This window comes from Odontesthes bonariensis, chromosome 2 (genome assembly GCF_027942865.1).
Source record: "Odontesthes bonariensis isolate fOdoBon6 chromosome 2, fOdoBon6.hap1, whole genome shotgun sequence".
NCBI lineage: Eukaryota > Metazoa > Chordata > Actinopteri > Atheriniformes > Atherinopsidae > Odontesthes > Odontesthes bonariensis.
In genome coordinates, this window is record NC_134507.1 from 22,498,487 (window position 1) to 22,516,768 (window position 18,282).

The 18,282-nt window shown below is 39.7% G+C and overlaps 1 protein-coding gene across 15 annotated transcripts in view; it reads right to left on the reverse strand.

The window, feature by feature from the left end:
- camk2g2 (calcium/calmodulin-dependent protein kinase (CaM kinase) II gamma 2) overlaps positions 1 to 18,282 on the reverse strand; it is a 60,462-nt gene that overhangs the window by 8,402 nt on the left and 33,778 nt on the right. For 5 of the 15 annotated variants that reach the window (XM_075479658.1, XM_075479541.1, XM_075479559.1 and 2 more), the window contains exons 7-15: positions 13,791 to 13,893; positions 13,306 to 13,389; positions 12,712 to 12,806; positions 10,369 to 10,491; positions 7,682 to 7,765; positions 7,555 to 7,597; positions 6,895 to 6,954; positions 3,912 to 3,949; positions 1,079 to 1,159 (exon numbers count right to left, since the gene is read on the reverse strand). In XM_075479658.1, coding sequence (XP_075335773.1) covers positions 1,079 to 1,159; positions 3,912 to 3,949; positions 6,895 to 6,954; positions 7,555 to 7,597; positions 7,682 to 7,765; positions 10,369 to 10,491; positions 12,712 to 12,806; positions 13,306 to 13,389; positions 13,791 to 13,893 — 711 coding nt within the window. Of the gene's footprint in view, positions 1 to 1,078; positions 1,160 to 3,241; positions 3,275 to 3,911; positions 3,950 to 6,894; positions 6,955 to 7,554; positions 7,598 to 7,681; positions 7,766 to 10,368; positions 10,492 to 12,711; positions 12,807 to 13,305; positions 13,390 to 13,790; positions 13,894 to 18,282 lie in introns of all 15 variants that reach the window. The other 10 variants (XM_075479613.1, XM_075479603.1, XM_075479575.1 and 7 more) reach the window with 5 other exon arrangements.

An 18,282-nucleotide genomic window follows, 5' to 3' on the forward strand; every position in this document is an offset into this window, starting at 1 on the left:
GATGGGGACCAAATGACACCAATATGGTAACAAGAAAGAGTGATGCTCTTTGTGGAGGACTCAAGTTGTTGTAACCAGTCCCCTGACTTGATTTGTTGCAGACGTGAGGAATATCTCTGACGATAGATGCATGTCTTGTTGAATGTGGACGCGACTCGAACAAGCACAGTTTTGCAATATGCCATGTTAACGTCAGCAACTGTATGTAAACAGGCTGATACGCGATGCATTTCCACATTTTAAAACCAAAACCACCTTCTGGCTGAATGTCTACATATTGACATGATTTTAACTTTGCCATTCTTCCTTGTGAGCTGGCATCTCAGCTACTTAATTTTAGAAGTGTGTTCGTTACAGTAACACCACTGCGTGGTTGGAAAAAAGCCCTGGAGTTCAAAATAGGATTTGACACTCATCATGTTGGGCTATTTTTGATTTGATATTTTGGTTTCATGCTGCCACATATTCCACATTTCAAATTTGAGATGAGCCTTGTTCAAGCTCCTCTCTATTTGGTGTAATCCCATCACATATGTTTACACAGGGACTGCATCCTCGAACAGTTGTGATCCATAACTTGTCTTCTCACGCTCCTCTTTTACCCAGAAGTCCTCATCAGAAATTTGTAAAAGAGAGTTTAGATAAGCAGAAGTTTTCAAGCTTTGTTTTCTGATTTCCTGCAAACAATCGGCAAAGCTCAGGTGTCACAGCTGAACACGCCAGGATGAGGCTGAGCAGAACATGTGTGAGGCGTTTCAAATTAAAGTTATTTGTCCTACTGTCAGTGGTGCGTACTGACAGGTCAATATTATACCTGTGTCTGCAGGAGTTATGGGTAAGATAAGAGCCAAGAGAGACACTCAAAGTCAGGGCAGTCGTTCATTATTAAAGCTGTCAAATTCACCACCAACATCACAAGTTTGTGTTCAGAACAGAAGCAAAGAGGCAGAGGATGATGGACGAGACAGAGAAGCGTTCACTTAATGTGGGATGAGATTAAAAAAAAGACGAGGAGGAGACAGAACTAAACATTAAAACGATGAAAAGCAACTGAAGAGAAACCAAACAGATATGGTACCATTGGTGCTGTAGATGACATGCTGCTGTCTTTGGTGCTGCTGCTGCTTACTACACTGTTTTTACTGTTGTTTCCCTGCGACTGGGGCAAAGAAACACAACAAAGAGTGACTCCCTCTAAACCATAAACCGTCCTACAGGAGTTGCAGGGGAAAGCATGAATAAATCCATTACAGGGCCAAAAATAAATATTCAACATACTGAATGTGAGCCGAATACGGAGATGCATTATTTGGGAGGAGGAGGCATATGTGCAGATTTATCTGAATGTTTGTATCAGCCCGCAGCACCATGCAAGCTGCTCTTGTGTTCTCTTGTATGTCTACTGAACACGAGCCTTTAAAGTAGCCTCTTTATTCATAATGTGACCCTTCATGTTTAACTGACATGACTACAATTCTGTCATAAAACATCAAATGTGTATTGCTGTTTACATTCATTAAAACATATAGTAATAACAATAATATTAATAAAAGGAAAAAATAGAAAACAGTTAGTTAGCACATGCATTTTAAAACATTAACAAGTTTTTTTCCCCAGCACTTTTAAGTAAGATGAGACCGAGATAAAAAGAGGAATAACTAATAAGTTTCGATTTGTTACCAGTCCAGGTCTGTGCATGCAGGGAAAGGCCTTTATTAGGGCCTTTTAATATAATTTTGAAGGGTAGTGTGTGTGTGTATACATGCATGGAGATATAAATTTGTGTTTTACTGTCTTTTGATTAAGCAAAGACCACACTAACTCCTGTTTTTCCCACAAAACGACACTGGTATGACCGCAACTGCAAAAGTCACCTGACGTCTGTAAGAAATCCCTTTTTCAATTGTAAGATATTTTTCATTTTCAGATGTAAGAAAGATAGAAAAGAGCACGCACAACACTTTAATTCAAAATGCAACTTGCAGGTTAGCATCTCCACTGATTTAAAGTGTGAAAAGTCTGTATGTGCACCTCAATAACATCTAGAGTCTGTTTGGCAGCTTGGCAGTGATGTATCACGAGGGAGAGGAGAGTTTTATATCAAGAAATATGGATCCACACACAAGAATGTCGATGCTGAAGAGAGACTGGCTGCATTAAGGGAACTGTCGGATTTAGTGTTATTGGAGCATAACTCTGAGGGGTGATTACATTTTTTATTGCTTTCTCACTTGTTATGATTCTGCTTTGTTGAGTTCTGCTGTATGACGGAGATGGAAGTTATTTTGTAGGTGCAGGCTACAGCTGGGATGTGTGGTGAGCAAGAAAACACAGTTTGAGCAATTTAGAATTTAGAAAAAAGCATTCAGGCTGGAGTTCATCTTGGCGAGTTGGCTCTGGCCAAGTAAAGGTTGCCAGAATTGGATTTGGAACAGAGGATCTGGACCAATTTAGGTTGAGAAAGGGCGAATTTAGCTGGAGTCAACCCATATTTGTAACATGGGGTGTCATTCCAATTGGGTGAAAACATTCTGGCAAGTGGAGACGTGTCATTTATATCCAATTGCTTATATCTAATATTTCAACTGAAATGTATCCATCACACAGTTTGTAATCGTTTATGCAGTGGCAAAGTATGTTTTTAGTGGGTGTTGAGCATTCTAACTATTAGCTTTACTCTGAAAATGCATTGGAATGAAACAGAAAGATCAATAAATTAAATTCCTGAAAAAAAAAAAAGTATAAATCTTTAAATCATTATGTTTTATTCTGCTGTATATGCTCTGCCTGGGCCTCAACTGTGTCTAGTTTAATGGTGGTGAATATCTGCAGGTGACCAAGACAGCGGTTTCATTTATGAGAAAAGGGGAAAAAAATAATTCACTCAAATAAAAAGGAATGAGGACACAAAGAATATGCAATAACAAAAAGGGGGAAATGTTTGTAAATAGATGTTTGCAGTGATTAAAATGTGCTTCAGACCTGATCTTGGCATGGTCAGAGATCAGAGGAGGATAATGGGACAGAAGTGAGTGTGTGTGGTATTTGTTAGGAGCTTCAATAGTTTTGGTGACAATTATGGCAGATTGGGGTACAAGAACATTGGATGAAGTTGGGAACTCCAACAGACAATTACTTAAGCACTTCTGCTCACAGGAAACATATTGGGAAGACCGGAGAGGAGACAAAGAATCAAAAATAGAGAAAAAGAGAAAAAAAAGAATAGGACAGCCGATCTCACCATCAAACAAACACTCGAGCTGGACTTCCTTTTCTGACAGACAGCAATGGAGAGGAGGAGGAAAAATAAGGAGTCATCGGGAAACAAGGAGCAAATTGAAACAGCAAAAAAATTAAGCTGCCTGGTTGATCCCAGAAAGAGAAAAACAAAACAGCTGCAAAAGCTTAGACAGGAGCAAAGATGAGAAAGGGACACTAAGAAAAAGAGGATCAGCTGCCAAAATACAGAGTGCTAATCTTTAAAAAGCTTACAGTTAAATCAGTGGTTGTGCAGTTTATTTGTATGTTGTTTGGGGGCTTGAGGGACAGACGATCGCAAAGTTACTGAATGAAATGGGAACTTTGTTTTGGCACTTCGCTGCATGCACCGACACTGACCGTCATTAAAAAACAAGTCGCCTTGAGTTTTAAAGAGAAACAACATTTTAAAAGTAATTTTCTCCTTATTTTGACAACTACCTACTTCATTCTTTATTTCAATCCTTCTTAAAATTTAACAGACCTTTTTTAAGTCTGAATATGGAGCACCAGAGCACAGAAAGAATCCTGTTAATTACTGTTTTTCTGTACATAGTATCACAGATATACATGTTGCCAGAGATTAGTTGGACTTACAGACCAAAAGGGAGACGAAAGGACAAACAGAAACTCTCACGGGTCAGACAACTTACCTTCACGCCATCCTTCTTGTTTAATAAGCTTTTGCACGCTGAAAGAAAGTGAAAGAAAATGATTAGGATGCAGAGGAAGAGAAGCAACATCTTTAAACATATAACTGTGTCAAAGCTGATAAAACGGAACAGAAACGGGGAGAAACCTTTCACAGTTTGTGGTACTGTTGCTCAGCAGAGCACCAAAAATAAAATGACAAACGGGAAATAAAGATTTGCCATTTAATCTTTACTACTCCATGCAAATAGGTCATCTTTTTTTATTTCCACATAAATTTAGCAAGACTCCCTTTGATCCCATAAATACAAACAGCAGTCTCAGCCGAGTGTCAATAAGAACATAACGCAGCTCAGCAGCCCTACAACAAAAACATCTCCAGATCCTGGGTCTGTGTTTGATGTGCAGACAACCCTCCTCCCTCCTGAAGGCTTTCAGAGAGTGAACATGATTGCATGACTAAAGAATAAAATGCAGAAATGAATGAGTTACTTTTGGAGCCACTAAGCTGCTTTAATTCAAAAGAGCCTCCTCATATTAAAACTGGAAAATGTGGTATATTTTCTGTAGTTTTTCAGCTGAATCACCCGTGCTGGAACTACTTTTTTATAAGTTAGTTCACATTAAGAAATTCATATCATATTCATAGAAAACTAACACAAGAATGACACCAACATCACACACAACAGGATACTTAATAAAAAACACCCACATGCACACACACGAACAGACTTAAAATGAGCACACATTCTATGCCAACACTCAGATTTTGTGTTACAGTCATGTTCCGTTGATCCACCCTTACCTTCCATGTATAAAGAAGGAAGAAGGGCAATGTAGGAGGCAAGAAAACAGGGATGCTTTTAATATCAACATCTGGACTGAAAACGAAGATGACAACTGGGGGAACCAACAGTCAAGGAGTCACTAGAATGTTAAAAGCCATTCGGAAATCATTCTCACTGAGGTGATGGGTTCATGCAGCGACTGTAGCTCATGTGCGGTTTGGCATGCAGCATCCACTTCACAGTCTTCATCATAAAAGCTGCAGAGGAATGCATTCCTCAAAGTAATGCAACGGAGCGGAAACCTTCAAACTCAGCGAGCAGATTCAGAACCAGCTTCTTACACTGCGTGTAAATGCACTCAGTCTGGCGAGGATAGGAATCAAGTTTTCTGTATGTGCAGCCTTTAAGCAAGCAGCTGCTCCTGCAATGTGACTGATACTCAGTTGTAAAGGGTTTAGTATGCTTCAAACAAATTAATCTGTATGACTTTGACTTGTTACACCTGGACCACCTGTTTTTAGCTGTTCTGAATCCCCACTCTCCAAAGTGGAGGTAAAAGCCTGAGAAAGCCTGTGAGAAGGATGAAATCGATCCTACAAAGAGTGTTTAGGAGAACTGACAAAGGTAAGATATTCGGTATTTACCCGAGAGAAACCCCTCGAACACTTTAAAAGGGACATAAAAATAAATACCAAAAACCTGAGAGTATATTTAGGTGTCTGAGGGGACTACTAACCTGGAAGAAACACAATAACTTTGTTTGGGGCAGCCTGTTTTGCAGCAGATTTGTACGTCACACTCAGAGCTCAGAGCAGAGTTATCCAGCCTTTCCACCTTCATCCAGTTTTAACTTTGAATTATGCTGCATCTGCTGTACCTCGGTAGTGGGTAATCAAAACTGTTTTGCTCCCGTTTTTTGTTTTACTGTTAAAAACTTCTAATCAGAAGATCAGAGCTAATAAAGCTCTACCAGTACTAGTTTAATGTTTTCTATCCTGACGAGGAAAACTGACTTCTGGTCGGCATTTTCTATGTTTTTTGTTTCCTCATTTCTCACTGAATGCAGCATCGGAAGCGCCGAATCAAAATCCGTAAACTGTTCTCAAAGTTGGCCTCTAAAACCTGAAAAAACAGACTAATTTGATGGATAATGAAGCCTAGAGTTTACCGAGTCTGAATGCGATGGGGGAATTATGGTGTTATTTTAGCATTACGTTACTTCAGTGTTTTAACAATCTGTTAAACGAGTCCAACAACTGGCGAGTTTGTGCCTTAAAGAAGGATGAGTACAAACAGTTGGTGGCCAAACTGCAGATGAAAGGTAGGTAAGTATTGGGCATAGTAAAAAAAAAAATGTTTCCTTTCAGTTTGAATGTTGGTTTCAGACTGACACACATTGCACCCTTCAGTCTCAGATGTTGCTTGAAGATCATACAAGCACTTTGTTTGAAGCACACTGACGTCCTGAGGCCCTTTAAGGGTTTGTCTGTTTACACAAAAAACAACAGAGCAGGCAAGAGAGAAGAGACAAAGGGAAAAAAGTTAACACATTCTGTTTATCCAGCTTCCCATGCAGGGTGTCAATCTGTACTGTACTGCAGACATAGAAACATGCTTGGCTGGCTGTTGGCGCCAGAGCCATGCGAAGGGAAGGTTGCAGTGAGCACAGGCAGCATCGACTGGGCATCAGATCTGTGGCTACAAACCAGTTCAAAGCAGGTGAAACAGTGCTGCAGGGGTTGAATGCTGGAATGGTGGTTTATAGTCGTAACATAAAGGGTTAAAAATGGTCAAACCGCAGACAAAAGCACCTGCAACAGATGAATAAATGCTGCTTTGCTGAGAGGCAGCTGTTGTAGTGGGAAGGTCAGAGAGTATCAGTTAAATGACTCCTGTATTCTACACAGGAAATTATAGCCAGACCTGGAGAAGAGGTGTGCTCGTTGGAGCATGAAGAGGAGCAGCAGTGCTGAAAAGTCAAGAGCTGAGCTTCATCTGCAGTTTCCATTTATATGTTTGTGTTTGTGTGAGCGATGCCCCAGTGCAATGATGACCATTTTAAAAGTGGTCCTTCAGTGTGCAGGCAGCAGGCAGCGGGTGGGGAGGAGGGGGGTTTCAAGCAGCCCAGGCCACATGCCAATAGCCTGAGCACGAACTTGGCATTACCCGACTCCATCACCTCCTCGAGTAAACATACCTTCCTGAGCCATTGCGGCCGTGCTGGTGGTAGCAGCAGGGCTGGTATGCTGCCGGCCCACTATTGGACAGAGAGGGATTCAGTTTGGCGCTGAAGTCGGGACAAAAGCCTTACGAACGCCTTACCACCTTTTCTTCCAGTTGATTTCGCAACATCGACACATTTGCGTCCCGAACACAAAACATTCTGCAACCGGACTCCTCTTTTTGTTATTATTAAAGTGAAGCGAAGGAGCAGAAGCACTGCAACACCCACAAACAAGTTAAGTTATCTTCAGGAATGTGGAAAGAAAATTCACTGTGTCCCGTCTGCTTTTTTCAGTCTACATCAGTCTTGACTTGTACAAAGTGGTTGACAGTAATCCACTGGAGCTGCTGTACTTACATGAAAGCATGTAAACACAGAGCCAATAGCATTAACACATTAGCTTTCTAGGCCATCATTCAGCCCACAAATAGGGTGTTCAACCAAAAGTGCTCTGTGTCCTCAGTGATGAAACTGCTGACTGTGGTGTAATCCAAGCCAAACTCTTAAAGTGCAAAATAGTGCCATGAAAGGAAGCGTTTTAAAAGCAGGAAATACGGTATCAGATCACTTTTTATATGTATTTTTTGACGTGTCATGGATAATACCATTTTAAACTGACCAACAAAGCCTCACCTGAAAAGTTCCTGGACACCAGCATCGTTGTGAGGATAGCTCCCTGGGGGCGAGACAGAAGACAGAAATCAACATTTTGTGTGAATTGTGAACTTGTCAGTGCACGTTTAACCATGTCCACACTCACTTTGAGTTTCCTCCTGGCATTGAACTTGCGCAAACATTCCACAGTTTCTTGACGGTGCATCATGGAGGCCACAGTGGAGCGTTGCTGTATGTAGAGAGGAAACATTACAGATATATTTCACTTCAGAGTTACTCCCTTTCAAGGCAGATTGGAAGGCACTGCTTCGACTCTAAATAAACCTAAACTAAAACTGTTATTAAATGACAAAGAGTCGTGAGAAATTAAGCTAACATACAGGGCTATACATCAGCCGGCTTTTCATATTTGATTGTCACCAGTCATTTTTTTGCAAATCTCAAGTTTTTTTTTTTAAATTGTGTTTTTCTCTCCGATCTCTCCAATGGAGATTAGCTACAGTATTATCAACAGGAAACTGTAGCAGCTGGTGTGAGTAGAGTAAAATCTTCTGTAAAAAACTTCTGCGTTAAAAGAAAGAAAATCTTTTCGTGAAAGCCCAACCAAACAAATCAATATACTCTTCTAAGATGTTTCCACTGTTTGGAGCACTGTGCGCTTAGATGCTAATGATGCTCCAACAAAAGAAACATACAAAGCTAAAGACCGCAGATGTAAAAACACTCCATCAAAAAGCACGAACAAAAACAGTTAGTGACAAGTACGACAATCTATGACACATTTCGCTTAACATTATTATCATAGCATTGCATCGCTGAAGAACATGATAGTAAAGTAGACAGGTGTTGTGATAAGCTGACGGGATGTTTTTAGTCGAAAATGGTTTAAATATAAATTCTCCTGTGATTTAAAAGTTTTTAAGTGAAATGGTCGCACTAACCCATATGAATAGAAATGATTTTTCCCCACCATTAAAGATGCTATTACAGCCATAAGCTGATCGCTGGATTGATTTCGACAAACCAAAAGCAGTAAGTGGCTCGCATCTCCAGACAAAAGTCTGTTTAATAAAGTGTTGCTATAGATCCTACACAGTAAACACAAGCTTTTTGCATTAAATGTAATTGTAAACACAAGAATGGGTCTACACAGCTTTCATAAGCGGAGTGTGCACAATGTAAAAAGTCTAGAATACATTTGGGTTTGAAGAGGTTTTAAGATTTCCTGGCTTGTTCTTATATGCTCTAATATGTTCTTATATGTCCATGATTGGCTGATTAGTCCACCTCTTCCACCAATCCCTGAGGCACTACAACCATTTAAAACCTAAGTTGTCTCCTGTACGATGCATCTGTGATTTGGTGTGAGCAGCTCGACTCTGAGCCCTGTGTTGTCTCTGTATTTTTTAATCCTTGTTATCACATTGTTTACTTTTGGAAGGCAGCACTTGTTTGTGGCCTTGGTGGTAACTTTGTGTTTTTGTACGTACTGCTTACCCTTGTGAGGCTGTAAGCCTTAGAAGTGATACTTGACTCTAGTGCAACCCTTAGTGCTATCATTTTTGTTAAAGTATTCTTTGTATCGGCACATCTGGATAGTTTGAAACAGAGCGAGGCTTAGATAAAACCACTCTCATTACACTTAGCTCGTTTTTCTCTTTTGTTAGACTCATGAGAACATGTAGTGTTAACTATTTTATTGATGCTAAAGTAGTTAGCATCAATTTTGATTTACTATCTTGTTTTTTAGTCCAATCAAATTTGATTTCCTTTATTTGTTAACACCCACTGGTTCTGATTTCAGTTGAACACCTTGTCACTATTGTCACTAAACCATAACTTTGCTATACACCTGCACCATCTGTTTTAACGTTAATTCCTCGTTCCCTGGCTGAGCTGGATCGTAACAGGTCTGTAGAGCATAAATTAGGTATAGCAGCGGCATAAAAAAATCTGAACACTCATCTGTTGAAATGGTGTTAAAAAATGTGGCTGCAACAGGTGGATGCTAGCACCTAGCTAGCTAGCACAAGCAAGAAGACATGAATATTGAAGACGTTCTTCAACTACAGCTTAGCCACAGCTTGGCGAGCTCAAACATCAATTGTCTGATTGATTGCGAGAGATTTACAACCTTACGTTGTAGTTCAGAGCGATAGCTTTAGGTACATGATACTGCACAGACACATGAGGTGAAAGATACCAACTAAACCATATTTCACTGACAAATATGTACCAGACTTGTACATCAAAGTAAAGAATTAAGTAAGAAAAGAACAATCAAAGGCATTTTTCTTGTGCTGTGAAGTAAGAAAAGCACTTGTGTTTACTTGGTCTTCTCGAAAGTACCTAACCAGTGCTACATTCATAGAAAGTGCTTGATTTAATATAGAATGGAGGATGAATATCTGCGTTAAATTAATCATAAACTGTACCGCATCACACAGAATCATTCTGTATAAAAATAGCTTAAACTAAATTACTGTACCGGGGCGGTCGGTAGGTTAAGCAGCAAAAAAAAATAAAAAATAATAATATAATAAAATGATACTGTACCTCTTGTGTCTAAAATATACTGGATAACCATATAAGTTGGAGATTCACACCCTTAAAAAACTACTCCCTTGTTTGATTTGCAAGTTTAAACCAACTGAAAACACTAATTGAGAGCTCTGCTACGATGATCTGTAAATCTAAAGCGCCTCTTTCAGAGCTCCTGCTCACTGTGTCCTGCCAAGTTATTCCAACATTAAGTTAATGTGTGACTGGCCTGAAACAAGAATGTGACAATTCTTTTCGACGTGACGAACAAAGGAGACAAGTGTGACTTACGCAGATCCAGGGATGCTTCAGGGCCTGGTCAGAAGTGATTCTTTTGGCAGGGTTAATCGTTAACATCTGATTGATCAGATTCTTAGCCTCAGGAGTCACCGTGTCCCACTCTGGAGAAGGAAACTAAAAGAGGGAGATAGACATTTCAAGATTGTTTCGTATCGTAACTGTATCGTTGTGAGTACTTGGTTAAACATACGTGCATATGTGCAAGCGTATCTTCCAAAATGGAAGATTTTCACTTCAACTTGAGCACAAAGATTTTATGCTCATATTCGTCATGCAGTTGGAATCTTAACATTGTCATCTAAGAATAACTGAGCTGTATTTTACAAATATCACATTTTGCAAGGTTCAAAAGCTCAGAATCTGCAGAATTAAGAGGAAAATGTATCTCAAAATAGGTTTTCAAGAAAAAATGATTGTCAATGTCTTTTGTTAAACTATAATCAAAAGGCTTTGGATCAGATTTACTTAGGATCCGGCTGAGCCTGTATTTATGAAATAGATGTATAACAAGTTTAAGGGGTGCTCTGTGTGTCCTGTAAGGAGAGATGTGGATTTAAGTCCCCTTTAATTCCTGCATGCTTTGATGTTTCCTGATGAGACAGAAGATAGAGAGACTCTCCACTGAATGTACATGCTACTAAACTTTATTATATTTTCTTCAGATACATGCATTATGTAAAAATGCAAAATGCAGATTTATTTGCCCCTGAAGGCCCATTTTTATGGTGTAGTCAACCTCCCCTCCTCATTCTTCAGTTAAATTGATGGCCAGCAAATATGTTTACTACCAAGAATCAAAGAAAGCTATGCAGATATTTACATCAAGTATTTCAGTTGTCAGTCACTGACAAAAATTACAGGAATGAGATTCAAAAAGTGCACTTTATTAGAAAAACCTGTCGCAGGCACTTAATATCAAATGTATTATTATGCACATTTATTAGATTTTATATAACATTTTCTAACTTTGGAAATTAAAATGAGTAATCTCTCACGATCTGATAAATGAACTGTGTTTGCTGAATGTGAGCAAAGTCTGCTCTTCTTTACCTAATAAAACGTAACGCTGTGCATTAAAAAATTTTGTCCACCTGATGCAGCACTGTAGCGAAGTTCAACTAGCTAACCAGACAAAAATTGCAGTATTTTATAAGCTCTGTGCAGTTTTACCCTCCAGCTGGGCTTTATGGAGCCAAGTTAGAGGTCTTTAACTCCTGTAATGATGCAGACCCAGAGCAGAGACTGTGAAATCCTCTGGATAAAAAAACCTGAACATCAAAAACTTTGGTCTAATTTGTATGGTTGGCTGTTGTCTAACCCCTGGATTCCATCTTGTGCCGTTGAAGCCACTCAAGATAATGTTTGTGACTCCCCTGACGTGCTGTAGCCCATTTCTGAAGCACTTTTCCATTCTGTTCAATCCAAAACATTTGATTAAAGCTCCATCAGGCTGCACAGACTAGATGAGCCAGACAGGAAGTCAAGATAAAACCCCCTGTATGCACTTCTGATCATACTGTACAACACTTCGCTTCATCAACATAACACCATTATCCAAGTGAATCTGTCAGTGGATTTTCACCACAGAAGAGAGATTTACAGGTTGAAAAACACAAGATGTTAATAGACGGGACTTTTATACATCTTTTACACAGAGTACAGATTTATAAAGATGTCAAATTTGTCTCATTTATGTCTAATGGAGTGAGACAGTTGAGCTTTCCTCACCATTCAAGTCCAACCATTACCAAATATTTAAATGGAACAATGAGGGGCCCCTGACTCCCAACCACCAGTGCTTCCTTTGGCGGAGGGGCAACTGCTGGGTACCTGGACTAGCAACAGACTGCCAGGGCTCTGTGTTGAGCTTTAAGTTCATAGGGATAAACGGGGGCTGGAATTCTCAGTACAGGGACCCCATAACTGACCTCAACGCGCACAACAATATCAAGCCTGTTTAAATTTGGGAGTGCAGTCATCCCGTTATCAAGTGGTTGGTGAATTTGTTGTGGTTGCGTGGCATCCTCTGCAGTTGCCCTATCAATAAACACGCTATTATAAATGAGCTGTTCTAACGACAGCCCCAACCCGCTCTTTGTGTTATCTACAGCAAAGGTCAATAGATAATGAGCATGGTGACATTCTATGACCACTAACAATCCCATGCTGGCACAATGTAACCACCAGGACTCAATGTCATGTCACGTCAACTAGTTCCAAGCTGACTGCATCAGGCTGCTGCTGCTGCTGCACACACACGTATACATGCAGCTCATACTTAGGGAGGAAAAGGTACAATGACACAAAAAAAAAATGGGAAAATTAATCACTTACATCATATGCACCAGCTTTGATTTGCTGGTACAGTTTGTGTTGGTCTTCATCCCAGAAGGGAGGGTAACCCACCAGCAGGATGTACAGGATCACGCCTGACACATACGGGAAAAAAACAGTAAACATGTAGACTTAAGCAAAAAAAAAAAGCATGTGAAATATAGTTTTGCAGGCCAAAATACCAGCGTGCATATAAACACAGTGGGAGACTAACTTAAAACAGGTGAATTCTGACATATAGCTCATTCAGGGTGTGTGGGCCAACACACATCCTCTAGCTCTTCTGTCAGTTTACTCATCTGGCATCAGTTTGCCAAAAAATAAATTAAATACATCCCAGGGTCCTATAAATAGCAAACAAACACAAAAGTTTAATCATTTTGGCTTAGTGGACTTACACTCTTTTCTGGATTATAACGCCTTACTTGCTGTCGTGTTTCAGGACATGGTAACATGAGAAACTAATCATGACTAAATTAAACAGATGGACATGACGTTTATGGAAAAGCTGCAGTGGAATTGAGCATTAAGAAAATATGAGCTCTGTCTTATAGGAATATGTTGCGGCTGCAAGCTAAAAGCTATATTACTGACCACATGCCCATATGTCCACTGGCTTGCCGTACGGGTCCTTTCTCAACACCTCAGGGGACAAATATCCAGGAGTTCCAGCAAAACCTGTCAGGGCACAAAAACACTTGTGTGGAGTTTGTTTTTGAAGCTGTGAAACTCCAAAAAAAGCAAAGCAATATCAGGTCTGAACATGACTGCGGGATCACAGCCCTTTCTGATGTCAGCGATAACTGCTGTGCTGAATAACGTCCACACATGAAAACCCACAGCATTCAGCTGTTGGTAATCCAAAGTTCTGCAAAATGATCCATTTCCGTCAGGAAAAATTCTACAAGTCTATCTGAAATGTATCTTCTTATTAATAACTTTTCTCTGTCAACAAAAACAGCTAACGGTAGCCGCCTATGGCTATAATACCTCCAGCACTGCTGGTGGTTAATGCTTCTGCAGTAGGTAAACATCGGTGGAAGTACAGAGAACAGGTTTAAAATATTTTCCTTTCTTACCAAACCATGCCTGTTGGTCCCCTTGCACCTCTATGGCTAAACCAAAATCGGCAAGCTTCACCGCTGCTCCCTTCATCTTACTGGCCAGGAGCAGGTTCTCTGGCTGCAACACAGAAAATTAGCTTTCAGTCAGACTGCAGCCAGAATTCTTTCATGACATGCCAAAAAAAAAAAGACACGTCCAAAAGTTAGGAGACAAATGGCATGACTTTAATTTTCCATTAAAAGGAAGGAATGTAGGCAAATCCTCGTTTTTAAAGATTTGCATGGTGCAAAATGGAACAATGCACTATTATGAGCAACAACAGAAACTTTAAACTGAGGACAAATGACATCAACATGTGCCCTCCTTCAAGAAATGCCTCATCTGTCTGCAGGAGCACAATGACATCTACAGTAGTATCGAGTCATGATGCAGTCAAGTCGGTCACGATGGCTTCCCTCAGAGGAAAGAACTTGTCATTCGGCTGTCAGAGCATTTAACACAACATTTTGACTTTGTGCTTTTACCACAGTATCATGCAAAATGGCAGGACTTGGCAAAGTTTCCTAATTTGCTTTCTCTTCCTACATCTCTTCCAGTTTCTCTAATTATAGGATGACACAAGAAGAGAAAAAAAATGCATGAGGTCAGTCACTGACTGTAGTTGCACAGCTGTTTCACATTATCTTATTTTAGATTTGTCTAAATATTATAGTAATACAGCTATTTTCCATCTTTCTTTATCGAGGAGAAAAGTTTTACTTGGCCCAGTTGCCAACTCCACCCTAAACTGTAACAGACTTTACATTTAATGTCATCTATAAAATCCTGTCAAAGGAGTAAGAGTGGACTATGCCGTCAAACTCAGACTACATTGGTGCTTTCTGCTATATAATGTTGACCTCATTCAGATTTAAATTTTTAAAGATTTGTAACTTTTGGATCCCCCCACCCACCCAATTATCTAAATTGTAGAATTAAAGACAGCATCAGTTTTGGATGTAGGAACATTTTAAAGTAAATGGAACGCAACCAAATTTCCCAAACCACACCAGGAGATGTTCTGGATTGTAGTATGATCACATCTGATTCATATAGGTTAGGGTTATGAATCATACTATGATTCATATGATTAAAGGTCATCCAACGAAGCAACAGATGACCATGATTCAAACATTTCATGCAAACACTATAAAGATGACATGATCGCTGAGGGTGTCTGAATCTTCAAACAAAAGTTAATTCGATAATTAGATCCAGATAAAGGCATGTCCACGCCACTTTTTACTCAGGCCTGCATTGGCCCAGATAGATTGATGACCATGAACACAGGACATTCAAAACACAAGTCCCAACTGACAGGTCTTTGTAGGAGGCAGGCCGTCGCTACAGCCTCACTTGCAGACAGATAGATGGATATCACACACTTGTACCAACTGTCTTTAGTCTGTTTCTTTTCACATGTCAGCCCCTCCCTTCTGTTGCAGCTCCACATCCCTCCTCCTTCTTACAACTCCGCCTGCCACCCAATGAGAAGACGAAGCTCAAACAATCGGGGATGAAAGCAACAGAGAAATATAGATGGGAGGTGGTATAATCAGTCCCTACGCTGGCACTGCAGCAGCCGGGTGACCTCACCCCCGTAACTATGGCAACCCTGCCTTCCACCAGCCAACAGGGCTCAACTCTTTCTCTCCAATTTTTCATTTTTCCTCCAAAGCGAGTGGCCCTCACAAGAGGACAGAGAGGCAGAAATATGGTGCATGTCTGCAAGGTCACATTTCTCCACACCACACTTTATTTGTATGACATGACCCCCAATACAGATGCCGCTCTTTGCAACTTTCTCTTCTGAATCCTCTTTGTTTTTTAGGTTTCTAATGGTTTCAGGGATTCATCAACCAAGAATCACCAACTTCAAAGAAACATGGCTTTATGAAGCATCAATTCTTTTTTTTTTTTTTTTTATTTAACAAGTTTTAAACACAAAATATTTACTAAATTTGCTAAATTCTCATGAAGCAATTTACTATTTGTACCTCCAGCATTCACAGACCTTCTTTTGTGTTGGTTTCTGGCTGTGTCCAGTATTCACTTTGATATTAATTACCAACTTTGTTTGAAATTTGGCACAAGCCAGGATGTTTTGAATGAGTTCATCTGCCAACTACAGCTTGATGTTGATGAGTGCATTGTAACAACATCTTAATGATCAAGATCATACCTTAAAGATGTTGCAGTTGGATATTTTCCAAACAGAGCTCTTCGCTCTCAGACAGCAGGTTTACTTTTTTTTTTTTACAGGTTCCTAAAGTTTCTAAAAGTAGAAAGGGAGGCAGAGCCTTCAGTTATTAGGCCCCTCTCTGTGGAAACAGCTGCCAGTTTGGGTTCAGGAAACAGACACCCTCTCCACCTTTAAGATTAGGCTTAAAACTTTCCTATTTGACAAAGCTTATAGTTATGGGTGACCCTGAAACATCCCATAGTTATGCTGCTATAGGCCTTGATTGCTGGGGGACCTCTTCTAACTCTGCTCTCTTTACTCTCCATGTACATATGACATTATTGTTGTCTTTAAGTTGTGTTTCTCTCTCAGCAGGTGTCCCTGGTCTGGTGATATGGTTCTTGTTGTTCCCTCTTTCCTGTCCTCTCAACCCCCAGCTGGTCGAGGCAGATGGCCGCCCTTCCCGAGTCTGGTTCTGATGGAGGTTTCTTCCTGTTAAAAGGGAGTTTTTTTTCTTTCTACAGTCGCCTCGTGCACGCTCAGGATGGTAGATTAGATTGAAAAGAAGTTGCCTCTGTATATATATATATATATATATATGAGTTGGACTAATTTGGAACTTATTTAATTGGATTTGATTGGATTACAATGAATTGGAATCTAAATGGCTTGAATTGGATTGCATCTGTGCCCTGAGATGACATTTATCGTCATTTGACATTGTATAAATAAAACTGAATTGAACTGAACAGGATATATTCAGAGTGAAAGAGGTCACTACTAGCAATAGTGAACAAACAGGATGTGAGCTGTTTCTGAGTGGTTCCCTCTCACCAAGGTCCGTGCAGTTCCTGCATTCATTTCTTTTTTTCTTTTTTACAACATGAAACAAGCTGGTGGAATTTTTAGCAACTAAACAGCCAGATATTTTCCTGAAGGAGATTGTAGATACCGTAAACAAAGTTAAAAGAGAATGAATGTTCATCAAAGTGACTTAACCACGACCCCATAATAAAGGTAGTTTCGCCGTCTTAATTGTTGTATGTGGAAATTAGTAGTTGTTGTATTCTAAATCAAAATGCGCTATTATATATGTGCCATTTCACAGGTTTGTAATTTCATTTTGGAGGTCTAACACAACAGGTTGAAATGCCTCATTGTTGCAGCCTTCTGTCACTTGTTGTCTGAAACAAACCATTTTAGCTCCCGTCCCTTTAAGGTGCTTCTACTAAAACATCCAGTCTACTTTGATTGGTCAAAAATGCTAAAACACAAGGCAGTTGTTTATTCTTCCTCTGCTGCGTCACTCACTAACCACCAGGTGGAATTTATTCAAATGTTTTACACAGTGATGTAGCTAAGTTATGGATAAAACGTCTGGACTGTCAGCGAGGCATTTCAGGAGCAGCGTCCTTTGTGGAACAGAATAACTCCTGCAGTGTCGACCTTTTACATGCACAGAAGAAGCAGAAAACATACTAACAAACTTAAGGGCCCACCAATGCTCCAACTTTGAGTTTGAAAGTGGATTTAAAATTGGATTTAAAAAAAATTATTTTATAGTACAAACTAAGATGCATTTTGCATCAGTCTGTTGTAAACAGTCCCTGAAGTCAACGTGGAATTAATGCACAAGCTGTAAATAGTTAATTGATTGTGATGTATTATGATGCTGATAGAGGGTGAATTATTCAAACTTCCTATTCTTATCAAACCTAAATCTATTCTTAAACATATTTTTGGGAATCATTTCACAAACTTTTTTAGTGTTTTTGGAACAGTGCTAGCCTGCACCGAACAGGTATGTAATAAATGCCCAAAGCAAGCCAAGGAAATTAAGAAGGTTGATTAAAATAAATAGAGAGTATATCATGATATATCTACAGTATATCATTAAGAACAAGCTGATTATAGTGATGGTAAATCAAGAATGTGCTGTGCATTAACAACTAATGTAGTACATTTCTGCCCTCATCGTCCATCATCATTATTGTCTTCCTGAAACTCTGCCCTCTCCAATTCAATTTGATGCCAGCATCCATATACAAGTCAAAGTAAATAAATAAAAATCAATGAAAGTAACACAAGTGCATTACTGCCACTCTCACACAGAAACGATTGTTTGTTTTCCAATCATGACTGTCTCAGTCTAATGGCTTCATCCTGCACTGTCACGTAAATGTAATAGACCAGGTTGTTAAGTGAGCTATTCAAAGTTTGAACCAAGTTGGGGCAATAAAAAGGTTGGTGCAGTCATCAAGGTGTTTAAGTCTCAGGCTGATTTG